Source organism: Armigeres subalbatus, chromosome 3 (assembly GCF_024139115.2).
Source record: "Armigeres subalbatus isolate Guangzhou_Male chromosome 3, GZ_Asu_2, whole genome shotgun sequence".
In the NCBI taxonomy this organism is placed as follows: domain Eukaryota; kingdom Metazoa; phylum Arthropoda; class Insecta; order Diptera; family Culicidae; genus Armigeres; species Armigeres subalbatus.
Window position 1 is genome coordinate 373,870,981 of NC_085141.1, and position 23,347 is coordinate 373,894,327.

Here is a 23,347-nt window from a genome sequence, read left to right on the forward strand (position 1 = left end):
TATTTAAAAAAAACAAAAGATTGTGTGTGATGAACATAAGTGGACATTAAATGGCTTTAATAAAAACATCGGAAAAAATATAAATTACTTCTTTGTTTAATAAACTCAGTTAATTCAATATTCTATTATTGCCACTAATTTGAGAATCTATGTTTTCTTCCCTTTCATTCCAGGTATGCATCAGTTTCAAACGTAGAAGCTCAAGCTAGCGAGTAAGTACTAAATTGCTCAATTGAACACGATTTCTACAAACAATTATCTTGTTTCCATTTCAAGATTCAATTCGTTTTTTTTCTCAAAGTTCTTAAAAAAACAAAGCCCAGAAAATACACAAAACTTCAAGGGCATAATACGTCGCACTATTTACCGCCATTGTTCTGCTCGTAAAATCCCTCAAACGTATGCTTCATACGAGCACTCCTCTAGCCTCCACCACTTCCAAAACTATTTGACGAGTGAACTTTTCTGCTTCGCCATTCTGTTGATTACCTTTCCGATCAATCGATCAGATTGCGTCCATTGAACGGAGCTGTCCGACGGAATTTTACAGCTTCCAGGTAACGAACTTCGCTCGCAGGCATTGGATTTTTGCGGCCAGGAATACCGACACAAAGCTCGCAGACAGAAACGGGACCAGCAGAGACGGTTTTCATTCATAACTTTTCGCGAGAGCCAAGTCCGCTGCTCACGGAGAAGCTTCGCGATCATCGACCGGGCGGGCGGGCGGTCGTGCGTGTGATCAAGCCATCCCGACCCGATAAAAGCCGTAATTAGCGCGTTTGGTTCGCCTCCGATTCATTCCCCCATGGTGGTGGTGCTGCTTTTCACGTGGTTAGCCAAGACAATAACCGCTGTTGCTCGAGGCAATGTTTGATTCATGTCAGTTCATGTTTGCGTGTAAAATAGTTTACGTTTGGAAGATCTGATAATCCACTGATTGCTATTCGTGATATAAAATCACCCGAAAAACCAACAGCGATACAAAGTCTGAAAAAAATGTTGGTTTTAGGCTAGTGGGCAGAATTTCATTCAGTTTATCGCAATACAATAAATCGTACCTCAATTTGAATCAAATCGAAGTCGAATTGTGCAAGTCATCACACAAAAATTCGTGGAAAAGGGTAGGTCACTGTTGCTCTCTCGATACCGAGGTTCGAAGGGCTCTTCGTATCCTCTTGGCCGACCGCGACGACAATCTCGATGATCATTACCTTGCTTCAATGATGGATATTCGGCGAAAGGAAAAGCTCGCTCTTTCGTTCACCTGCGCGCGACGGCGCGATGACTATTCTTCACGCGTAAGCAGCGCACACCGAACAAAAGTGATTCATCACGCTCGCTCGGGCGCATCATTCATTGGTCGGCTCCACCAGAGAGTGTGAGTGTGCGAAACACATCAGAGTTCGCGAAACTCTTGAAACGGGGTGGAAAGTGAAATGGCGAAAGCTTCGCTTCTCACGCGGTGTTCTCGTGGTTTTGGAGAGCGGGTGGGCGTTCGATGCCCCCCCATTGTCTCCGGTTTCAGCATTTTGCATCGCAGTCGGCGGGGAGGTTGAATGGGAGAATGTTCGCTCGCTCTCGGAAATTTAAATGACTCTTACTTTTCATAGTTGTTGTTCTCAATATTCTCTAGGGGGGTCTGGGGTAATATGCACTTATTAATGAAAAAAGGATATTACCTTTATATGCTATAAGACGAGTTAGTACCATCATATATGATTCTTGTGCATACTTTATTGTTATTGTTCAGATAAGCGTTTTGGCGTCAACAGTAGGGCTATCTTCAGTGTTTTTACTAAGTCGAATCAAGCCAAGTAATGGAATCATATGGAATAGTACTAACTCGTCTGGACTCGGTTATCAGCTAATATCAATTAAAGACGTTTCTTGTGACGAAACAAGTTGATTTGATTGTAACTACACAACATCGTATTTCGACCTCAACAGTAAGACCGTCTTCAGTGTATTGTTCTTGACTCGACTTACATGGCAAACTAAGACACTTAAAAGCTCTAAATAATTTTCTTACCAAAAGACTTTATATCAGACATGGCTTAAAAATAATTTCCTATTTTCAAAACCTTCTTATTATACGAAAATTCAAATTCCAAATATCAAAAACTAATGGAACTTATGTTATTCGGAGTAAAATCCATTTAAACATGAATGGACGGTCCCTTTATCTAAAGGGGCAATTAGCATTCCTAAATCTAACATAATGATAGGAGAAGGTGCAACATACGCAGTTTAATAAACGCGAACCTGAATGGATATGGAATTTCTCCAACGCAGCAGATTGTACAATTTGTACATTTCGACTTTTCTCTAATTAAGGTTGCGTAACATCAAAAAGTCGCGAAGCATAGTACTTCTATTTCTTTATTGTCGCACAGTTTGCGAACGTTCACAAACATCAGCACATAACTTCTAAAAACCATTTCATTGAATATGAAAACAGCTGCTCTTTTATTTACAAAACTTCGTTATCGCTGTAGGGGGAGGGCCTTATCGAGCAACATAACGCATATGAGTCCATTTTTTTTCTGCATTGTCATGGGAGTGATTCACAATCAAAGACGTGTTTTTTACCTCAGCGGTGCGCATTACCCCAGACACCCCTACTACGATGCCGATGCGATGGTTGTGTGGCGTTGTTGGTCGCTTGCATGCATGCTGCTGTGTCGTTGTTGGCTTTCGCAGTGACTGTGGCCGTCTGTCGCCCTACCACCGCCGCCAAGAAATACGACACTTGTGCATTCGTTTGCGAATATTTTAATGTTTTTGCTAGTGTGCAAGTTTGACTAGGGTAAGTGTTCCAGTTGTATCTTTATCAGTCTATATCTATAGACTTTGAACAAATAGGGATAATCATTATTGATCCTAAAATTTGAAATGGCAATTATGCTCTTGATTCGATCCATATCGTTCAACTGATGTGAATAAACAATTAAATCACATTTAAAAAAAAATCTGGTTTTGTTTATCTCCAAGCATGTTTGCATTGCTTGCACTCGCGACTCGCCTCTTGATGAATCAGGAATTGACCGTTCATGGTATAGGCCTGTCCAGGCCACACAATCACATATGCAATGGGAGGGGAAAATCAAATATAGAATGCCAAATTTAACATTTTGTTTGCTTATTTGCTCGGGTATGGGCATAGTTCATGCCACCAGTCGATTTGATTGGTTAATATACTAGTTTGCGAAATTGGTTCATCCTATCAGTTGTCAGATAATATAAGCAGTTCATCCGTTTAGATTAATCGAAATAATTAACTTGTTTTACTCTCGTACTGCTCAGATTACTCAAATTGACTAAAGCTGAAACGGTTTAAAATTATTTGCCCTCTTTTTTCTTGAGCTTTTTGTTCAGTAATGCCAAAGTCTAGACAACCAAACAATTTTCATGAATATTCGAAATAAATGAAATCTATGAATAATTTTATGAGTTTTTGATTATTTTGTGATCCATAATGGTGGCGTGATTTCCCTTCTGTTTGACATTCAAGAGGTAGAAAATGTTGGAACTTTTGGCTGAAAGGCCGAAAAATTATAGAAATCCGTCAAAAAAACAAACATAATGTTCTGCAAAATGGAACACATTGATTTATAATAGAATAGGCCCTTTACTTGGTTCTATAAGGTTTTCTGAATGGTTCTTTTTATTTCAGAACTCAAGAAGGAGCCAAAAATATGTAAAGTTCGAGTACATGTGATTTAGAGATCATTTCTCGCCCTTATAATCATAGGGGCATAACTGTATTGATCGATTTCTCTTAATCGATTTTATATTTTGTTAATAACTCAATTGTTTTAAAAGCGACAACCGTGATTGTGTTTCTATTTCTGTGATTCTGTTTCAAGATGCAATCAACCTTTATCACACCAAACAATAAAATCTTCGGAATACTGCCACAATTCGCCACAATAATAAAAAGAAAACATCGATGAAAAAAAGTCGATCAATGCAGTTACGCCCCTATGATTCTAAGCGTGAGATTTAGAGGTTGAGACGATCGTCTAATTCCCGCCCATCGTGAGTTAGGCGACCGTATTGGCTATGCTAATAGTGCTGGAAGAACCTCAGGGTGGATGCAATCTAACGATGAGTTAAACCAAGTCGTGGTGCTAGTGTTACGTTGTAAGGTCAACGAAAATTGAACGGAAGCTGCAAGCAAAACACGCGCACCTCGTCTCTCCAAGACCTTCATCATTGGCACAGAAATTGAGACGGCAATTGGAGTATGAAAAACCATGAGCGTGAAAGCTTCTCGAGAAGGACGAACTCTATCGACAGGGAAGGGATACACAAATATTGAGGAGCATCTGGCCTCTCAAGACATACACTCCTTGCGAATTTTTTTAAAAACTTCGAAACACGCCATTATTAGTTCTGTGTTTTTATGGCACAGTACTCCCAGGCTATGCTTTCTTCGCATTGCTGCGTATTTCAGTACGAATCTTGCCAGCAGTCTGAGAAACTCGGGCGCCTACGACCTCTACAACAACAAATGCTGCACACCCTCTTCTAGCTTCATCTAGCGCAAGCTTTCCACGTCGACCCTGACCAGAGACGTGTTGGTTCATCCCAAAATCGATCGACCATTACATGACGCCTCTGAGCCCCTTGAATGTTGGCTTCCACGCCTCTGGAAAGATGAATTTCGAGCGCCTTGAAGACAGACTTCCGAACAGCCTCTTCAAAGGAGGCTTCCGGGCCCTTGAAAGGAGGCTTCCGGGCCTCTTGAAAGGAGACTTCCGGGCCTCTTGAAAGGAGACTTCCGGGCCTCTTGAAAGGAGGCTTCCGGGCCTCTTGAAAGGAGACTTCCGGGCCTCTTGAAAGGAGACTTCCGGGCCTCTTGAAAGGAGGCTTCCGAGCCTCTTGAAAGGAGGCTTCCGAGCCTCTTGAAAGGAGGCTTCCGAGCCTCTTGAAAGGAGGCTTCCGAGCCTCTTGAAAGGAGGCTTCCGAGCCTCTTGAAAGGAGGCTTCCGAGCCTCTTGAAAGGAGGCTTCCGAGCCTTTGAAAGGAGGCTCTGAGCCTCTTGAAATGTGGCTTCTGAGCCTCTTGAAAGGAGGCTTGAGCCTCTTGAAAGGAGGCTTCCTGAGCCTCTTGACAGGAGGCTTCTGAGCCTCTTGAAAGGAGGCTTCTGAGCCTCTTGAAAGGAGGCTTCTGAGCCTCTTGAAAGGAGGCTTGAGCCTCTTGAAAGGAGGCTTCTGAGCCTCTTGAAAGGAAGCTTCTGAGCCTCTTGAAAGGAGGCTTGAGCCTCTTGAAAGGAGGCCTGAGCCTCTTGAAAGGAGGCTTCTGAGCCTCTTGAAAGGAGGCTTCCAGGAGCCTCTTGAAAGGAGGCCTGAGCCTCTTGAAAGGAAGCCTGAGCCTCTTGAAAGGAGGCTTCCGGGCCTCTTGAAAGGAGGCTTCCGAGGCCTCTTGAAAGGAGGCTCTGAGCCTCTTGAAAGGAGGCTTCTGAGCCTCTTGAAAGGAGGCCTGAGCCTCTTGAAAGGAGGCTTCTGAGCCTCTTGAAAGGAGGCTTCTGAGCCTCTTGAAAGGAGGCCTGAGCCTCTTGAAAGGAGGCCTGAGCCTCTTGAAAGGAGGCTTCTGAGCCTCTTGAAAGGAGGCTTCCTGAGCCTCTTGAAAGGAGGCTTCTGAGCCTCTTGAAAGGGAGGCTCTGAGCCTCTTGAAAGGAGGCTTCTGGGCCTCTTGAAAGGAGGCTTCCGAGCCTCTTGAAAGGAGGCCTGAGCCTCTTGAAAGGAGGCTTCTGAGCCTCTTGAAAGGAGGCTCTGAGCCTCTTGAAAGGAGGCTCTGAGCCTCTTGAAAGGTGGCTTCTGAGCCTCTTGAAAGGAGGCTTCTGAGCCTCTTGAAAGGAGGCTTCTGGGCCTCTTGAAAGGAGGCTTGAGCCTCTTGAAAGGAGGCTTGAGGCCTCTTGAAAGGAGGCCTGAGCCTCTTGAAAGGAGGCTTCTGAGCCTCTTGAAGGAGGCTTCTGAGCCTCTTGAAGGAGGCTTGGAGCCTCTTGAAAGGAGGCTGAGCCTCTTGAAAGGAGGCTTCTGAGCCTCTTGAAAGGAGGCTTCCTGAGCCTCTTGAAAGGAGGCTTCTGAGCCTCTTGAAAGGAGGCTTCCAGGCCTCTTGAAAGGAGGCTTCTGAGCCTCTTGAAAGGAGGCTTCTGAGCCTCTTGAAAGGAGGCTTCTGAGCCTCTTGAAAGGAGGCTTCTGAGCCTCTTGAAAGGAGGCCTGAGCCTCTTGAAAGGAGGCTTCTGAGCCTCTTGAAAGGAGGCTTCCGAGCCTCTTGAAAGGAGGCTTCCTGAGCCTCTTGAAAGGAGGCTTCTGAGCCTCTTGAAAGGAGGCTTCTGAGCCTCTTGAAAGGAGGCTTCTGAGCCTCTTGAAAGGAGGCCTGAGCCTCTTGAAAGGAGGCTTCTGAGCCTCTTGAAAGGAGGCCTGAGCCTCTTGAAAGGAGGCCTGAGCCTCTTGAAAGGAGGCTCTGAGCCTCTTGAAAGGAGGCCTGAGCCTCTTGAAAGGAGGCTTCTGAGCCTCTTGAAAGGAGGCCTGAGGCCTCTTGAAAGGAGGCTTCTGAGCCTCTTGAAAGGAGGCTTCTGAGCCTCTTGAAAGGAGGCTTCTGAGCCTCTTGAAAGTTGGCCTGAGCCTCTTGAAAGGAGGCTTCTGAGGCCTCTTGAAGGAGGCTTCTGAGCCTCTTGAAAGGAGGCCTGAGCCTCTTGAAAGGAGGCCTGAGCCTCTTGAAAGGAGGCCTGAGCCTCTTGAAAGGTGGCTTCTGAGCCTCTTGAAAGGAGGCTTCTGAGCCTCTTGAAAGGAGGCTTCTGAGCCTCTTGAAAGGAGGCCTGAGCCTCTTGAAAGGTGGCTTCCGAGCCTCTTGAAAGGAGGCTTCTGAGCCTCTTGAAAGGAGGCTTCTGAGCCTCTTGAAAGGAGGCTCTGAGCCTCTTGAAAGGAGGCTTCTGAGCCTCTTGAAAGGAGGCTTCTGAGCCTCTTGAAAGGAGGCTTCTGAGCCTCTTGAAAGGAGGCCTGAGCCTCTTGAAAGGAGGCTTCTGAGCCTCTTGAAAGGAGGCTTCTGAGCCTCTTGAAAGGAGGCTTCCTGGCCTCTTGAAAGGAGGCTCTGAGCCTCTTGAAAGGAGGCTTCCTAGCCTCTTGAAAGGAGGCTTCCGAGCCTCTTGAAAGGAGGCTTCCGAGCCTCTTGAAAGGAGGCTTCCGAGCCTCTTGAAAGGTGGCTTCCGAGCCTCTTGAAAGGTGGCTTCCGAGCCTCTTGAAAGGAGGCTTTCGAGCCTCTTGAAAGGAGGCTTCCGAGCCTCTTGAAAGGAGGCTTCCGAGCCTCTTGAAAGGAGGCTTCCGAGCCTCTTGAAAGGAGGCTTCCGGGCCTCTTGAAAGGAGGCTTCCGAGCCTCTTGAAAGGAGGCTTCCGGGCCTCTTGAAAGGAGGCTTCCGGGCCTCTTGAAAGGAGGCTTCCGAGCCCCTGGAAAGGAGCCTCTTGAAAGGCCTCTTGAAAGGAGGCATCCGGGACTCTTGAAAAGAGGCTTCCGGGCCTCTTGAAAGGAGGCTTCCGGGCACTTCCTTCACTGGCACGCTTCGGCCGATTCGACCTTGCCCGCGTCCGCGAATCCTTGGGCCTCAGTCTGGGTAGACCTCGACTCCACGGATTTCACGGGTTTACACTTGGGCGCCCCGACCGCCCTCTCCAGCTTGGCGTCCAACATCGACTTTCGAAGTTTCAGCAAGCTCCTCTTGAGGTCCTTACCCGAGCAGGAGCGACGACCTCGATAACAGAAATTGGAATAATTTAGCCTTGCATAAGAGGTAAAATACCAAAAACTTCTATGCAGAATACTTGAGGCATACCATGCTTAGGTATTTCAATACCAAACGATTAATAATTGGTTATGCATTTGGAATTGAAATTCAATTTAATAATTGAGTATGTTATGGCTCAAGTATTGTGCATACTAGTTTTTGGTATTATTCCTTTGGTATTTTACCTCTTATACAGGGCTAGTTCACAACAGAGTATGGTATCAATAACATAATTAAGTATTATTGAGCCAATTTCTCCTGCTCGGGTACTGACATTATGCTTCGATGACGCAAAGTCGATGATGGCGTCCAGCTGTTCCGTCATTACCTCGAAGGCCGAAAGCCCATCGTGTTTGCGGTTCATCGCCTGCACAAGCCATGGGCCGTCCATAACCTCTACCGGCGTAGCCGAGATGAAGGTTAAGTGACCCACGCTGGCGCTGCGCACTGAGCTGCCGACTATTGCCTCTGGCCTTCTAGGCGGAGACCTGAACAACCCACCTCATGCGAAGGGGTTGTCGCCTACACTACTACCACTAATTGAAGAATTGACTTGGTTTTCCATTTTGGTCCCACGAGTTGCTCGGGAAAAGAGGTCCACCACGCCAGAGCCCAGCATGACGCGGTAAGGGACAATTACTGTGAAGGGTGCCCATGTACCCCACAGGCTCCGTTAGAGGCCTAGCTCATTATTTCACCCCCCTGGCCATGCATCCCCTCGGCACGGGTCGCTTAACGCCTTGGGATTAGGGGTTAGGGACGATGGTCCCTTTGGTCGCAACCCCTCACTCTAGCTGATGTCAGAAGGACAACAGTGCCCAGGCTGCAGTACCAGCTAAGTACAAAACCCTTAGCTGGCGCTCGATTGTCATCGGAAGACCCGTGGAAGCGTGAGATTAGAACTTGTGAGGACCAGAGCTGTGTAGGTCGCTCCTACCCAGATGTTAACTCACCATTTCGCAGCCCCGTATGTATGTGTGTGTGTGTGTATGTGTGTATGTGTACAAATTTTGTAGACACACGTTTTAGTACTTAGCATTACCCGACGGGGAGTGGTTTTTTTTTCAAAGGTTTAGGGCCACTTTGAGGAAATAAGTCGATAATGGTCAACTGCATACGCAGCCATAATAACAAATTAGTCAACGCAACTTTGAACATCCACCACAACTGGTACTTTTTCCCTAACTGTGTACTGGTGAGTGCAGGAATAATGTGCTCTGCCAATTTCCTCCACCGTCGCCGTGAAGCTACGTTGTCGACTGCTCTGGGGAGGTTGCTCGGGCCAGTCGGCACTGGCCGCCTTTAGTCCATGAGTACATTCGCAGCGCGAACAAGTGCCGAATGCGCTTTCTCCGTTCAACTAAATCGTGTTTCCTTCGTTTGTGGTTTTTTTTTATTTTGTGGGTGAATACCGAATCACTCAAGTTCGGGTGAACCAGGTCATCGGTTTTGCGGTGTACATAGAATTATCTAGCCATCAGTTATCGATATCTGGAACAAAATAATAAAACAAAAGGATGCTGTTCCTGTGGACATGAAAGCTGTAGTAGGGGCGGGACGTGTTTGTGTTGTCTAACCGCTATCCACCGATTTGTGTGGGGCGCCATATGCCTCTCACTTCGTGGAATGAATTAATACGCTGATTTCGCAATATTCCTCTCTGCAGTGCTTGTGTGTTGTTTACAGGCCACCGTGAAAGTGACGACAGGTTCAAGTCGACAAACAATACTTTGCTTTACGGTTTTGACGGCGAACAAAGCGAACGATCACGACTGCTAGAAGATTCTACGCCGATGTGTGCTGTTTGGATGTTTATTGGGGACGAGTGAGAAGATTCAGTTTTGAACCAGAGATCAAAGCAAGCTTTGCTCACAACACAGTTCGACTGTGAGACACACGTGCGCCTGTAGTGCGAGATCGAATGAATGGATCTCGCCAAAATGATTAGAACGACACGGAGTGGTGGCGTCGGGTATCATCAAGGGTAAGTGGATGGCAGCACTGATTTCGCAAAAACAAAAAAAAATAACTGGCGCTATCACCCCTCTTGTGTGTTATCACACCTCTCGGTTCTAAGCGGTGGTGCTCTACAATCCATTTGAACGAAAGAAAAAACATAAACACAAAGAGCGTTGTTTACACTAATAGCAGCCACTCGTCTGCTCGTCAGAACGATGCGGCCACACTACCACCGGAGAAGACAAGAATTTGTAGTGGTTGTTTTGAAATTTTAATTACGGAGAAAAGTGTTATCAGCGTAAATAATGCCACCAAACTAAACAACGGACGTCAAACGTCGACGGATACGTACTCGTCGCTCAGTTCCTAATACAGATTGTGCTCTATTTACGTTTGTTCGGCAATATATAGGTCGAACAAAGTGGTAGTCGCTTCAGCGGCAGCTAAATACAAAGTATGCGGCTGCGGTGGGCAATATGTTGAGGCAATCGATTTGACTGATCCATCCGGAAGTCGCCGTTTGTTGTAGGCACCTCACTCCCCACCGGCTTCCTACAGCTGAGTAGTGCTCGGTGTAGTTAACGTGTCATTGACACTTCTCCCATGCTGCCCGACAAGGCCCATTCCCGTGCGCTTGCTGATGAAGTGCTGTCGCGTCGAAGTAGGCCATATGTGTAGCACCCATGGCGGCCTACTGCATCGTTGTCTTCTTGGTGTTGCAACTTTTCCACGGATAGGCGGAAGCATACGGACTTCGGTGTCATTTGCTCAAGTCGCCACTTGATTTGATCTCTCAATCTCTCAGTTCTTAGGATAAAACGTACACCAAATTGAGTTCAGTTTGAATCTGACAAGCTATGTGAGCCCAAGAGAGCAAATCCTCTCACAAACCAGTAAAAAGAGCTTACTTGTTGGATAATTTTCTTTAATGTTCATTCATACTGCTTGTTGACATTTTGATTTTCGATCACGCGCCGGTCTCGTGAAAACATGCATACAGAATAACACCTCCTCACGGTGTGGTGTTGCGCTGCTTTTCCTGATGCGCGGGACGCATATCATTCAATATATTACTGTGTATGGCCTCATAAAACGTTAGTAGAAGGGTTGCATTCACTATCAATTACATTTATTGATAGAGAAAGTTTTAATTCAACAATCATTTATCTGTTCCATGAAGAGGTTTTTTTATGAAAAGGTCAGGTTGGCGTTTTTGGGAAATTACAATTTATTTTTTCGAATCTATTTGGCCAAATCCACCGAAAAAATCTACTCAAGTTTATTCAGAACTTAGTTCCACATCGAAATAGTACAACTGCTCCCGATGTCATGAAACTCAAACTCATGTACACTAAATTAACAATACCTTGGTATTGTGTCGAAGAACTGGCACCCTTCTAAAAAAAGAAATCATAAATTTGGTAAACTGACGAGCAAGTACAGCGGAAATAATGACACTCCTATGGTTCGGCAAAATCGTCTGGAAATGTTCAAACATGCTCCGAAGCCAAATATCAATTCGTTAACGTACAACAAACATTTGTTATCAATAAATGATTCAAAATATTTCCGGAGCAGCACTAACGCGAAGAGCATAAAATTTATTTTCATTCATAAAAAAATCCACTCTCCCGCGTTCTCCGCCGCCGTTGCCGCAATCGTTAACCTCGGCATCGTAGCAATCCATGACGCTGCCAGCATGGCTTTACTTCGTTGATTGTGAGGAAGTGCGCACTAAACATAGACCCCGATAATAAGAAGAGTACCGAGCTGTGTAGCACAAACCATCGAGTCGGAGAGTCAGTCGATCACCGCCAACCATGCGTCCTCCACTCATTCGACTCGTGTTGGCTCAACTCCCCCAGACGCCCGATCCAGCCAGCATCATCCATTAACTGCCCTACGCCGGTGCCCGTCTCTTTCACCCGCTCCCTTCAACATCAACTTCGTCGGATCGCCGTCGGTGGGTAGACTGCTCCACAAAAACATCAACATCATCTTTGCATCCATCGCATCGTCTTGCTTTCGTCCTCTTATTCGCTCTTCGTTTGGGATGATCTTCGCCAAAGCGCAGCGCAGCATCCATCCGCCGCGCGCTGTCTGAGACTCGGCGCAAGCTTCAAGCTTGTTTCCTCCACTGAATAACTTCTCGATCGCCAGCTCAGTAACAGCATCAGCAGCATCAACATCGGAATGTGCGCCTCTCGCCGCCGTTTTCAACGGTGTGTGATAAATATCTGCGCTTCGGCGGAGACTTTCACATGCATCGAACCAAAGGAACGTGAGACGATGCACCGAAAGCAGAAGCGGTGCCGGAGGCCAAGGCGGACACGGAATTCCAGGAAATGCGATTTTCGAATGCACACAGTCCCTGGAATGCTCGACAAGCGAAAAAAAAAACCTAAACCAGAATGGGACGATCCAAACCGCGGAAGCTTTGGATTACGACGCGCTATGTTTGGCAACACTGCTAAGTGCCTTACAGCAAGTACCTACACTACGCTGTTTGTAAACAAATCCTGCACTGATTGTAATTGACGAACGAGAGGAAACGGGAAAGCCACTCTCTAATCACTCGTCTCGTTGTTCAACCGACTACAAGCGATGAGAATGCACAATAATGGCCCCGCGCTGCTCGCAAGTGGCTGGTCGTGCCGGAGAAAGGAAAACAATGTCGTCGGTCGGTAGGTACCTACGCCTGCTGAATGCATCGGCTTCGTAAAAACGTGACGGATCACGGACCGTTCTCGATGTTATGGCGTCGTATAGTTTTTTTTACGACGCACTTTGCTTCAGTTACTGCACGATACGGAAATCTTGGGGCTAAGCACTTCAAGTCACTTTATGGAATTCGTCTAGTATTAATGGCAAAACATGATGGATATGTTAGGATCTTTTCGGTTCTTACAATTCAAATCATTTTCCTGGGGAGCAATATGCTGGATTTATTATAAAACTGATGCTAAATCCAAAATTCCATTTATTTTGTTAATAGGAAAAACGAATGATTTCTCTTATTAAACACCTTTAATTAGATTTTACTATGGGACGATCTCAGCTAGCTGACAAAGATTCAAATCTCATAAACACTTTAAAAATTGATTTTTGTATTAAAATTAGGGTCTACGGATTCGAAAGAAATATGTTGTAAAAACTATTATTTTAAATGAATAAAAAAAATCATTTTTATTTTTCAAAATTAAAACGATTGCACGTGAGTTGTTTCATGATGATCGTACACTCTGGAAAAACAAATTTTCATGAATGTAACAAGTCCACTATTACCGCATGCATCACATGTGACAATAAGTCGGCAGCACTGTGCGCCCGTGAACAATCAATTTGCATTCACCTTTTACTCAATCCAAGCCAGCATTGACATTCAAGTCCAGTCGAGCCCGTACATATATTTCACCCAATCAAAGTAGCCGACGCTACAATCTTGTTTGCCTGGTGGGACTCCTGACTTGCGAACTACTCCACACCGGTCGCCCGTCTCACTCTATTTATCATTTTACCTCGCGTTTAACCTCCTACATCCAGCCCCGGTCCGGGGCCCATCGTGTCCACCGTCTGCGGAGCGGCCGACAGCCACATATTTCTAACGGGTTCTGCATATTTTCGGTGTCCGCTTTCATTGAGACCGAGCTGAGACCTCGGAATTCGAGTTGCCCGCTGGCTGGATGGGCTTTCGGTTTCACGAGACGGTGAAGATGAAGCCTAGGCCAGTATATTATTGCAGAATGTACGGATCAGCCCATTCCAGGATTCAGATGTCTTCCTGTGAATATGGAGATTTCCAGGAAATTTTGTTATATCTTATGAGGTGGGTTGTTGCTTTATAAGTTGGCAATTTCTTTTTACTTTTGTGATGCACATTTGTAAAGTCTACCACGCAACTAGGGTAGAATACGGCATTGGCAGGGTGCGACGGTTGTTGGCACCCTCAACAATATTTGCGTTTTCCAGCAAACATACACTATTTATGAACATAATTATGATTCAATCACACAATTTCATGTCTAAGCTTTCATTTGAATAAGTTGTTTGTGTAAAAGTAGCAAGATTTGATGTTGTAATCACCGAAACAAATTTGCACGTACGAAATCCTTGCTATTATTGCATTGCCAAAGAAAGCAGCGCACGAAAAGCAAACTGTTACTTACTTTTTTGGATCGCCTGTTTCTCCTCTTCAGTGCGTATGACACGACAAATTAAGTACGTAAACTATTTTTTACACTTTATCAACACTTGATTATCACCACAAAGAGCAAATTTATGCAATATTTGCTGTATTTTTCACTAAATAAAATCGGGACTGTTCATTTTCTTTGACAGCAGCACACTTCGGAATAGAGCGAGAGAATGTGTTTGTGAGCATATCAAACACACGCTAAAAAGATACCACGCACAATTCTATGTGATTTAATTTTAGCAAAAATACGAACAAAATATCCGGCGATGGCATTTATTTAAAAAAAACAAAATTAAAATACAAATGCTTCTATTCAGATTTGTACGCAGACCTTGAATTATATCAAAAGTGATAGCCACACCATAGTATTTTAACCCTTATGTGGCTGACAGGACCGTTTTCCATTTGCAACTTCAATACTTTCCAAGCTCTTAAAAACAATCATAACCATTCCCGTTCCTACATAGCGCATTTCAACCATAAATAATTGCCTACTTTTAGGGTATTATCTATTATTCAACTGTGAAACGTAGTGTAAGAATGGGGTGGCTCCAGCGGCTGGATAGGACAGTGCTGCCCATTATTCATATATGAAGACTCACGAGGTGGAATATATTGTTAATATACTATACTACCAGAACTGACGAGCTTCGTTTCACCTAACATTGATTAATTATATAGTTTTTACATTATTTAAAAGACGATTAAGTATTCGAAATTTGCAAATTTTGATTCCATTTTTTGGATTAATTTTCGATTAAAGCAGAAATTTATATTTCATTTGTATAGGAGCCCCCCTTCCAGAAGAGGAGGGGTCTAATATCATCATAAGAACCTTCATCGTTCCCAAAAACCTCTACATACAAATGTTCATGCCGTTTTCTAGTCTATAAGGGCAGACAGACAAAAATTCATTCTTATGTGTATAGATTTGGTTTTACGTAGTTTACGTCGAGTGGTCGTGTCTTGTACACAACCACCATGATTTTTTTGATGAAACAAACATATCATGTAAGGACCGCAAAGAGCAAGTTGTATATTTGAAACTGGTTGATAGACTTTTGCTACGACTCTAAGGCATTACAAAAGCCAAAAGATGTAAATCTTGGCAGCGGACAAAAAGCATTTAAGTTCCCTTCTCCAAAATGGCCAACATTATTCAAATAGGTTGAAAATGGTGAAAGTTATGATAATATCAATATCTGAGTACACGGGTACCCTATCTGCCATTCACGTCTGTTTTTTGTTAGCCGCATAAGGGTTAAATTTGTTTTACAATGTGTTTAAATGCTTTTGCTTATATGTCTACATCACATAAAATTGATGCCAAGGCTAAAAATCCATGTTTTGTTTTAAGCCAATTTGATAAACAATAAAGTTTGTTCCAAAATTGAGTGAAACGAGATGAGCGTGCGGCCGATTAATATGAATGAATTTTACTACTGGAGGATATAAACAACCAGCATTTAGCACCAATACATTACCAGTTTTCTACTGCCATGTCTAGTTGCTAAAGAGAGCAAACTCATTGCTGATAATAGAAATTGCTATGCCAATAGAAGAAACGTTGACCTGTTATTTTATATTAAATTTACTGAGTTTGTGGTAAAAGCTGTTATATTTAGTGAACAACAATCATCAAAGAAAGAGCATACAAATGTATACCAGTTGAACTATACCTGTGTTTTAGTGTATTTATTCATTATTTTTATCATTCAATTTGGCGAATGTCTTAGACTGCCAAGAATAGGTATTTTCCCCTAGATGCGACAGCACATTTTCTATTGCACATGTTTGTATACATCAATATTTGTTTGCAACATTTAATCGTTGAGTACCACTCGACTGGAATAGATATCTACAATGTTGTCAATTAAAGTTAAAAGAATGATTCCGCTGAATTGTTAAAAATTCTTTAGGGAATAATGCACCAAGCGTCCGCTTTTCTCATTTTGGGTGAAGCGATACGTTTTGTCCGTATTTGAGAAGACGTCGTATTTAATTTGGTATTTGAAGCATTTCTCTCCTATTCGACCACCATCCGACTGCACACTACTGTGGCTAATCAATGGGAAACAGTAGTGCGGCCTGTAACACCAAGGCCAATTAGAATGCTCCACAAGATTATCAGCAATGGCGCCAACTATCGCCTACTTAGATTACAGAAACGTACAGTCTCGATAGAGACTTTCTCATGTTTCTGTACAGCGTGACGAAGAATGTGCTGCGAAATGCATTTCATGCACGCTAAAACTCAGCAGCACAGAGATGTGTTTGCATCACACAAAACGGGGGATTCCTGGACACACACACACATAAATATAAATAGAGTTACGGTTACACAAAAATGCCTCGAGCGTTCACGCTAAGGACAAGCCTCCCGGAACCCAAAACTTATTTCACTCGCCTTGTCAAGGGCACTACACTTGTTATATTACTTTCACATAACCTAAATAGCGCAAAAATTATTTACATTTTCAACATCTTTCTGTCGCAACCAAGTTTTTGATTGCACATTCACAATACTAAAGTTGAGTACTATGGAAGTTTCCAATATCCGACTCTCAACATGGTTCTGTTAAATTGAATATCAAAACAAAATGTTTGATGTTGGGCGAAATAAATTCCATGCAAAAAACGAATGATAAATCTATGCATAAAATAATGCATACCATTTTGATAAAGTTCTTAAAAAGACATAAGCTGAATATATTTTGTCTTTGATTAAATAAAAATATAACACTGTGGAAACCATGCGGATGATTTGCGATTCTGTTATGTCAAAATTGAATGTTCGAAGTTCTCCAAATCATTGTGAAGTTTAAACCAACAGATCTTTCAAGTCAACTAAGCTCGGTTTAAAACCAGTAGCAAACCATGCCACCTCCATAGACCCTTAGAGGCCATGCCCAGAATTTTTGATACGTAGATGTAGATTTTTGTAGATATTCTAAGTTTTTCAAAGTCTGGAGCTCACAACAGATGGTCTACTAAGTCAATTGGGCTCAGTACTAAATCAAAGACAATCCATGGTGTTCATATAGGCCTCTAGGAGCCATGCGATTTACGATTCAAATATGTGATAAAACGATGATCTAAGTTCACAAAATCATTCCGTAGTGCAGACCAATTTGTTTAGCAGGTCAACTACACTCAGTACAAAACCGATAGCGACTCCTTCTTTTCAATCAAGTCTCTGATTGTTATCTGCATGATTTATGGTTCTCCAAATCATTGCAGTTAAGACCAATAAGTCCACCATGGCAATAATACTAGGTACAAAGCCGATAGCAAGTTATTATGACCATTTAGGTCCCAGAGGACCATGCATATGAACAGACAATTTAGATATGTTCCCATATGATAACCTGAAAGCTCAAAACATCATATTTGGACGAACCAAGATTGTAAATCGCAAGCATGGCCAATATTTAGTAGCCTGGATGTGTTGGGTTGCTATCGGTTTTGCGCCGAGTGACTTTGTAGATCAATTCATCTGAACTCTTGAGTGATTTAGAATATTTAGGATCATAAATTGCTATTGGTTTTGTACCGAGCACAATTGATATGATAGATCAATTGGTTTGAATTCTAGAATGATTTGAAAAGCTTAGAATATCCGATTTGAACATATATGAATCGTAAATCTTGCACATGGTTTCAAGGCGGCTATATGAACATCATGGATTGCTTTTGGGTATGTATCGAGCCCAGTTGCCTTGGTACACCAGATGGTCCGAACTCCACAATGATTTGGATAAATCAGAACATTCGAATTGGACAGATATCAATCGTAAACCATGCACATTGTCTCTGAGCACCAATAGCCAGACACAATGGATTGCTACATCAATAGTTCTGAGTTTAAGAATGATTTGAAGAACTTAGAGCAACCGATTTAGACATATCTAGATCGTAAATCATGCACATGGCCTTTGAAAGCATGTATGAACACCATGGAGTACTATTGTTTTAGTATTGAACCCATTTGACTAGGTTGACCATAAGAAAATTATTTTGAGCTTTTTAGTGGAATGTTTTCACCTGTCATAAGACGAGTTTATACAATCCCATTGAATTCCACCACTTAATTGTATCTTGACAGATACGTATTTCGACCTCAACGGTAAGGCCGTCTTCAGTGTCTCGTACTGAAGTAAGTCGAGTCAAGTACGAGACACTGAAGACGGCCTTACCGTTGAGGTCGAAATACGTATCTGTCAAGATACAATTTAGTGGTGGAATTCAATGGGATTGTATAAACTCGTCTTATGACAGGTAGGTTGACCAATTCGTATAAACTCTCGAATGATTTAGAGAACTTAAAATAATCGGTTTGGCTATATCTGGATCGTAAATCATTTATATGGCATCTTAAGGTCTGTATGAACATTATGGGTCGCTATTGATTTTGTTTTTTGCCCAGTTGCCGTGGTAGATCAATTGGTCTGAACTCAAGAATAATTTGGAGAACTTAAACTATACGATTTAGACATATCTAGATCGTTAATCATGCGCATGGTCTCTGGGAGCCTGTATGGGTAGCTATTGTCTTTGAATTGAGCCTAGCTGACGTGGTAGATCAATAGTTTTGAACTCTAGAATGATTTGAAGAACTTAGAACATCCAGTTTGGACATACAGTCAAACCTCCATGAGCCGATGTTCTATGACTCGGTATCGTCTCATGGAAGCAAAATATGCAATATTAAAACATATTTTCTGTGCCACTATGATGGTCCCTTCATATAGCTTGCCAAGGATTTTACATTCCACATTAAGATATTTCCGTGAGTCGATGGCCCCTTCAATATCGACTCATGGAAGTTTGACTGTATTTAGATCATAAATCATGCACATGACCTCTAAGGGCCTATATGTACACCGTGAATCGATATCCATTTGGATTTTATTTCGGGAATTCATTGAAATTTCCATTAGCAATTATTTGAAATTTAAAATTTCCAATGAATGCTTCTGGAAATTCCCAGGGAAAAAGTTTGAAATATCCAAATGAAATTTTTTGGGACTTCTAAGAAAATTATTTACAATTTCCATGAGATTCTCCAAAATTCCCACGGAAAGTTAAATGAAAAAATATTCAGAATTTTCTTCGGAATTTCTACATAAAATTCTTTGCCATACTTGAAACACGACCAGTGATTTTTTTTCTTTTCAATAACATAGTTTGTTATAATTTTTATTACTTTCATTACTTTTTATGTAACACATTGAGTTATATTTTTACTCAATTGGAAACATATTTAGTAACATTTTTGTAAAAACTAGAAGACACTTTGTTAAAAAAATAGTTAGATTTGTTATGGTACCGTTGTCGGGGGTGACAATAGGTCATAGGTGAGAATGGGTCCCTGTTTCAAGTACTTAGCATGCTTGTAGAATAGATTGAATGTATCTGAGGGCAAGAAGACTAAAAAATATGAGACCTTTCTGGACGATTTTGCTATCCGACCAGGCTGCCGCGCCGGTGAGAGCGATGACCCATTCTCACCCCCCAGACCCATTATCACCCCCAATGTTTTATAACAACCGCTGTTATCAAAAAAATGCTGTAACAGAATAACAAGGTCTGATATAAATCTGTTACGACCTATTGGCCGGGTAACCATTTGAAATGTCATTTGGCCGATCGAATTGGCCGAAATATTCATATGGTCTACGGCCGAAAATCATAGTTGCTGAACGGATAATATGGCCTGAACAGTGTCAACCCACTCGGCCAAGCAACATTTTTGGTCAAATGGTCCTTTCTAATAAGCTACGACAGTGGCTCTTTATGTAAAACGATTTTTTTCGAAAAGGATCAGTTCGGTATAGAAAGACATTCCAGTCCATATGTCCATTTCAGCCAAAAAGCCCTTTCTGCCATTTTCCGGCATTTTAAGCCAAATGACCCATACGGCCAAATGACTTTTTTGACAAAATCTCGAGTGTTTTGAGAATAGGTCCTATGTGTAAAATAAAGTCTCTTTTTACTTCCTTACTTTTTCGATTATTATAAACCTATATTAAAGCTAAATTTGAATTTCTTGGCAGATATCAAATTGAAATCAAAATTTGCTGTCATGATGTCAATTATTTAATAATTCCAGTGGATCTCGATTAACGGTTAACACAGCAGACATGAGAGCATATTTTTGCACTGTGGAACAGGGATGTCTGATACAATTTTTAGAAGCCTGTATCAATCTCATCAAAATGTCTGTATTTGTCTGTATGAAGCTTGTTCGGAACAAGAATAATAAATTTATTCAAAACTATGCACTTTTGTCAACGTAGAATATCGAGATTTCGATAATCAAAAGGTTGTTGTAAAACTCAATCGAGTCAAGTACAAGACGTTGATGAAAAACGTTTCTGTTAAGTTACAATCAAGTGGTGAAACGAAATGGTACTAAATCGTCTTATGACAGGTTAAGAAGAAAAGCTTTATTTTTGCCTTTCTCGTATACAAAGTATACGTAAAAGCTATATGTTCGCTCCAAAAACAAACTTTTTATAGGAAGCTCGGAGACCCATAGTGTTATATACCGATCGACTCAGCTCGACGAATCGAGGTGATGTCTGTGTGTGTGTGTGTGTGTGTGTGTGTGTGTGTGTGTGTGTATGTGTGTGTATGTGCGCAAAAGTTCGCAAACAGTCTAGCCCATTTTTCAGGCACTTACCCTTAACGGATTGCAACTTGCATTCGACGCAGAATCCTGTCCCATTGTTTCCTATTGAAAATTTGCCGGATCGGACTATGGGCTCAGAAGTTATGGACATAATACTTTTTTTCATACCAAAAGCACGTAGAAATCACTAACTCAAAAAAAAACGAGAAAGGCACCATCACCGCTAGGTGGATTAATCTGGGATTTTTATTAGTAGGTATGTTGTTACATTAACATAAATGAATAATATGTTATTTTCTATCTGAGCCCAAACAAATTCAGTTAGGAAGACCAAAATAATTTGGCTCAGTGGAGAGACATAAAAGAAAAAGGAATAATTCCGTTCGGAAATCCAAATACCGGAACGGACTGTTTTTTGGGTTTACGAACGGAGAATATTTGGTCTGCCGGACTTTTTTGTTTTTTCGAACGGAACTCTTTTAGTGTCCGAAAAAAATCATTTTTTGATTCCCACCGGAATCTTTTAGGGCTCCCAAACGGAACTCTTTAGTTTCCAAACCAAATAATTTTTTGATTCCCAACGGAATCTTTTAGGGCTTCCAAAAAAATTCCAGAAGATTGCCGTTCGGAATCCCAAAAATAACATACGATCGGTATCACCTGCACAGAAGCAAAAAAAAAAAGATTTTATTCAGAAGCCCAGATGGTTTCACTCGGAAATCCAAAAGTATTCCTTTCGAAAGTCTAAAAAAAACTCCATTCGAAAGTCCAAAATAATTTCGTTTGGAAGCCCAACAAGATTCCATTCGGAAGTCCAAAGGAATTTCATCCGAAAGCCTTAAATAATTCGGTTTGGAAGCGCAAACGAATTCTGTTTTAAAAGCCTTAAAAATTTCCTTTCAGAAGCATAAACATATTTTATTTGAAATCCTCTATCCAGAAGCAGTATAGGATTCCGTTCAGAATCCCCAAAGGACCCAATCAGAAGTCCAAAAACATTCTATTCAGGAGCCCCAAGAGATTCCGTTCGAAAGCCCAAAATCATTCCTTTCGAAAGCGCCGAAGGATTCATTTCGAAAGTCCAACAAAAGTTTGTGCAGAAGTTCAAATGAATGCCGTTTGTGAACCCAGAAGGATTACATTCGGAAGTTCACACAATTGACCTTCCCCGTCAAAAACGTCAAGTCTCAGCCGATTATTTGGCTTATTTAGGGTCAATTTTCCCAAAGAACCCATATTTTTTTAAGTCTCTAACTATTTTTTTTTAATTTAAAACCAAATTCATAAAAGTGCTGTTTTTTTTAAGATTGACCCGATTTTGAACGAACATCTGGTGAATTTTCTGTCCGGTTCACACGTGTAGCACTTTTTCGGTTTTTGTTTTCGATTTTACAAATAGTTAAAGGCTTAAACAAATACAGTCAAACCTCCATGAGTCGATGTTCTATGACTCGATATCGACTCATGGAAGCAAATTATGCCATATTAAAAAATATTTTCTGGGTTACTGTGATGGTCCCTTCAAACGGCTTTCCAAAGATTTGCTATTCCCCATCTCGATATTTCCATGAGTCGATGGTCCCTTCAATATCGACTCATGGAGGTTTGACTGTATGGGTTCTTTGTGAAAGTTGAGCTTAAATAAGCCAGAGAATCGATTGAGCGAAAAAAAATTGACGGGAAAGGTCAATTCTGTTCGAACGGAGATATTTTGGGCTTTCCAAAGCAATACTTCTGGGCTTTCGAACGGAATAATTTGGGACTTCTGATTGGAATTGTTTTAGGACTCTTAATGGAAACATTCTGGACTTCTCAGAGAAAGAAAGATTCCGTTTGGAAACCTAAAAGGACTCTTATCAGAACTAAAAAAAAATCTGTTCAGAAGCTTAAATGGCTACGCTCTAAAAGTCCAAAATAATAGCGATCACTATTCTAATTCCATTCCATACACAATCTAAAATCATTTGGCTAAAATGAGCGTTTGACCGAAACGGTTGTTAGGTCGAAAATAGTTTCCGAAGATGCAATTGGTCGAGAAATTCTTTAGATTTCAAAGGAAAATATTCGGAAATGTCTGCGGAAAACTCTTTGCAAATTACAAACGAAACTCTTTGGAGTTTCCACAAGAAGCAATTCGATTTTTTTTTATTTTCGTGGGAAATGCGGATTGTGCACCTTAATCCCCCAGAATTTTCACGGAGAATTCTTCCATTTTTTTATGGAAATTTATTCGGGATTTCAACGGGAATACTGACCTTCCCGTCAAAAATTGTATCTCGTTGTATTGTATCAGTCGATTATTTGGCTTATTTAAGGTCATCTTTCGCAAAGAACCCATATTTTAGAGCCTCTAATTATTTAAAAAATCAAAAACCGAGAAGTAGTGATCCTATAATGAGTGATATGCGAAAGCGGCCTGTCAAAGTGTGAGCCAAATGAACATGTTTATGATTTGTAAGAAGATTTCGGTTGAGAAGTATCGTAATCGCAATAAAATACATTTGAACAAAAAGTTTTGAAATGAAAAGTAATTATTAAACGTAAGAATATTCTTGTGATTCATCAATTTAGCTTCCTCCCACTGTGATCTCGTGGGGAATGCCGTAATATTGCGTGCTGCAGAACAAGCAGTACTGGGTTGTAATGGACAGTAAATACACATAATCAATGTACATTCTTTCAAATAATTGCTCAAACTCATATTATTGGTCGATTTTTATATTTTCATTAATATTCAAAACTTAACAACACATTAACAAGCGCAACAAATAATT

The 23,347-nt window shown here is 41.8% G+C and overlaps 1 protein-coding gene across 6 annotated transcripts in view; it reads left to right on the plus strand.

Moving 5' to 3' along the window:
* Positions 1-23,347, plus strand: part of LOC134226502 (insulin-like growth factor 2 mRNA-binding protein 1) — a 319,847-nt gene that overhangs the window by 222,172 nt on the left and 74,328 nt on the right. For 3 of the 6 annotated variants that reach the window (XR_009983491.1, XM_062707316.1, XM_062707315.1), the window contains one exon: positions 174-212. The exons of 2 other annotated variants lie outside the window; for them this stretch is intronic. Coding sequence is in view for 3 of the 4 variants with exons in the window: in XM_062707316.1 (XP_062563300.1) it covers positions 174-212 (39 nt within the window). In the remaining variant the exon portion in view is untranslated. Of the gene's footprint in view, positions 1-173; positions 213-9,198; positions 9,770-23,347 lie in introns of those variants that run through there. One more of the 6 variants, XM_062707317.1, reaches the window with a different exon arrangement.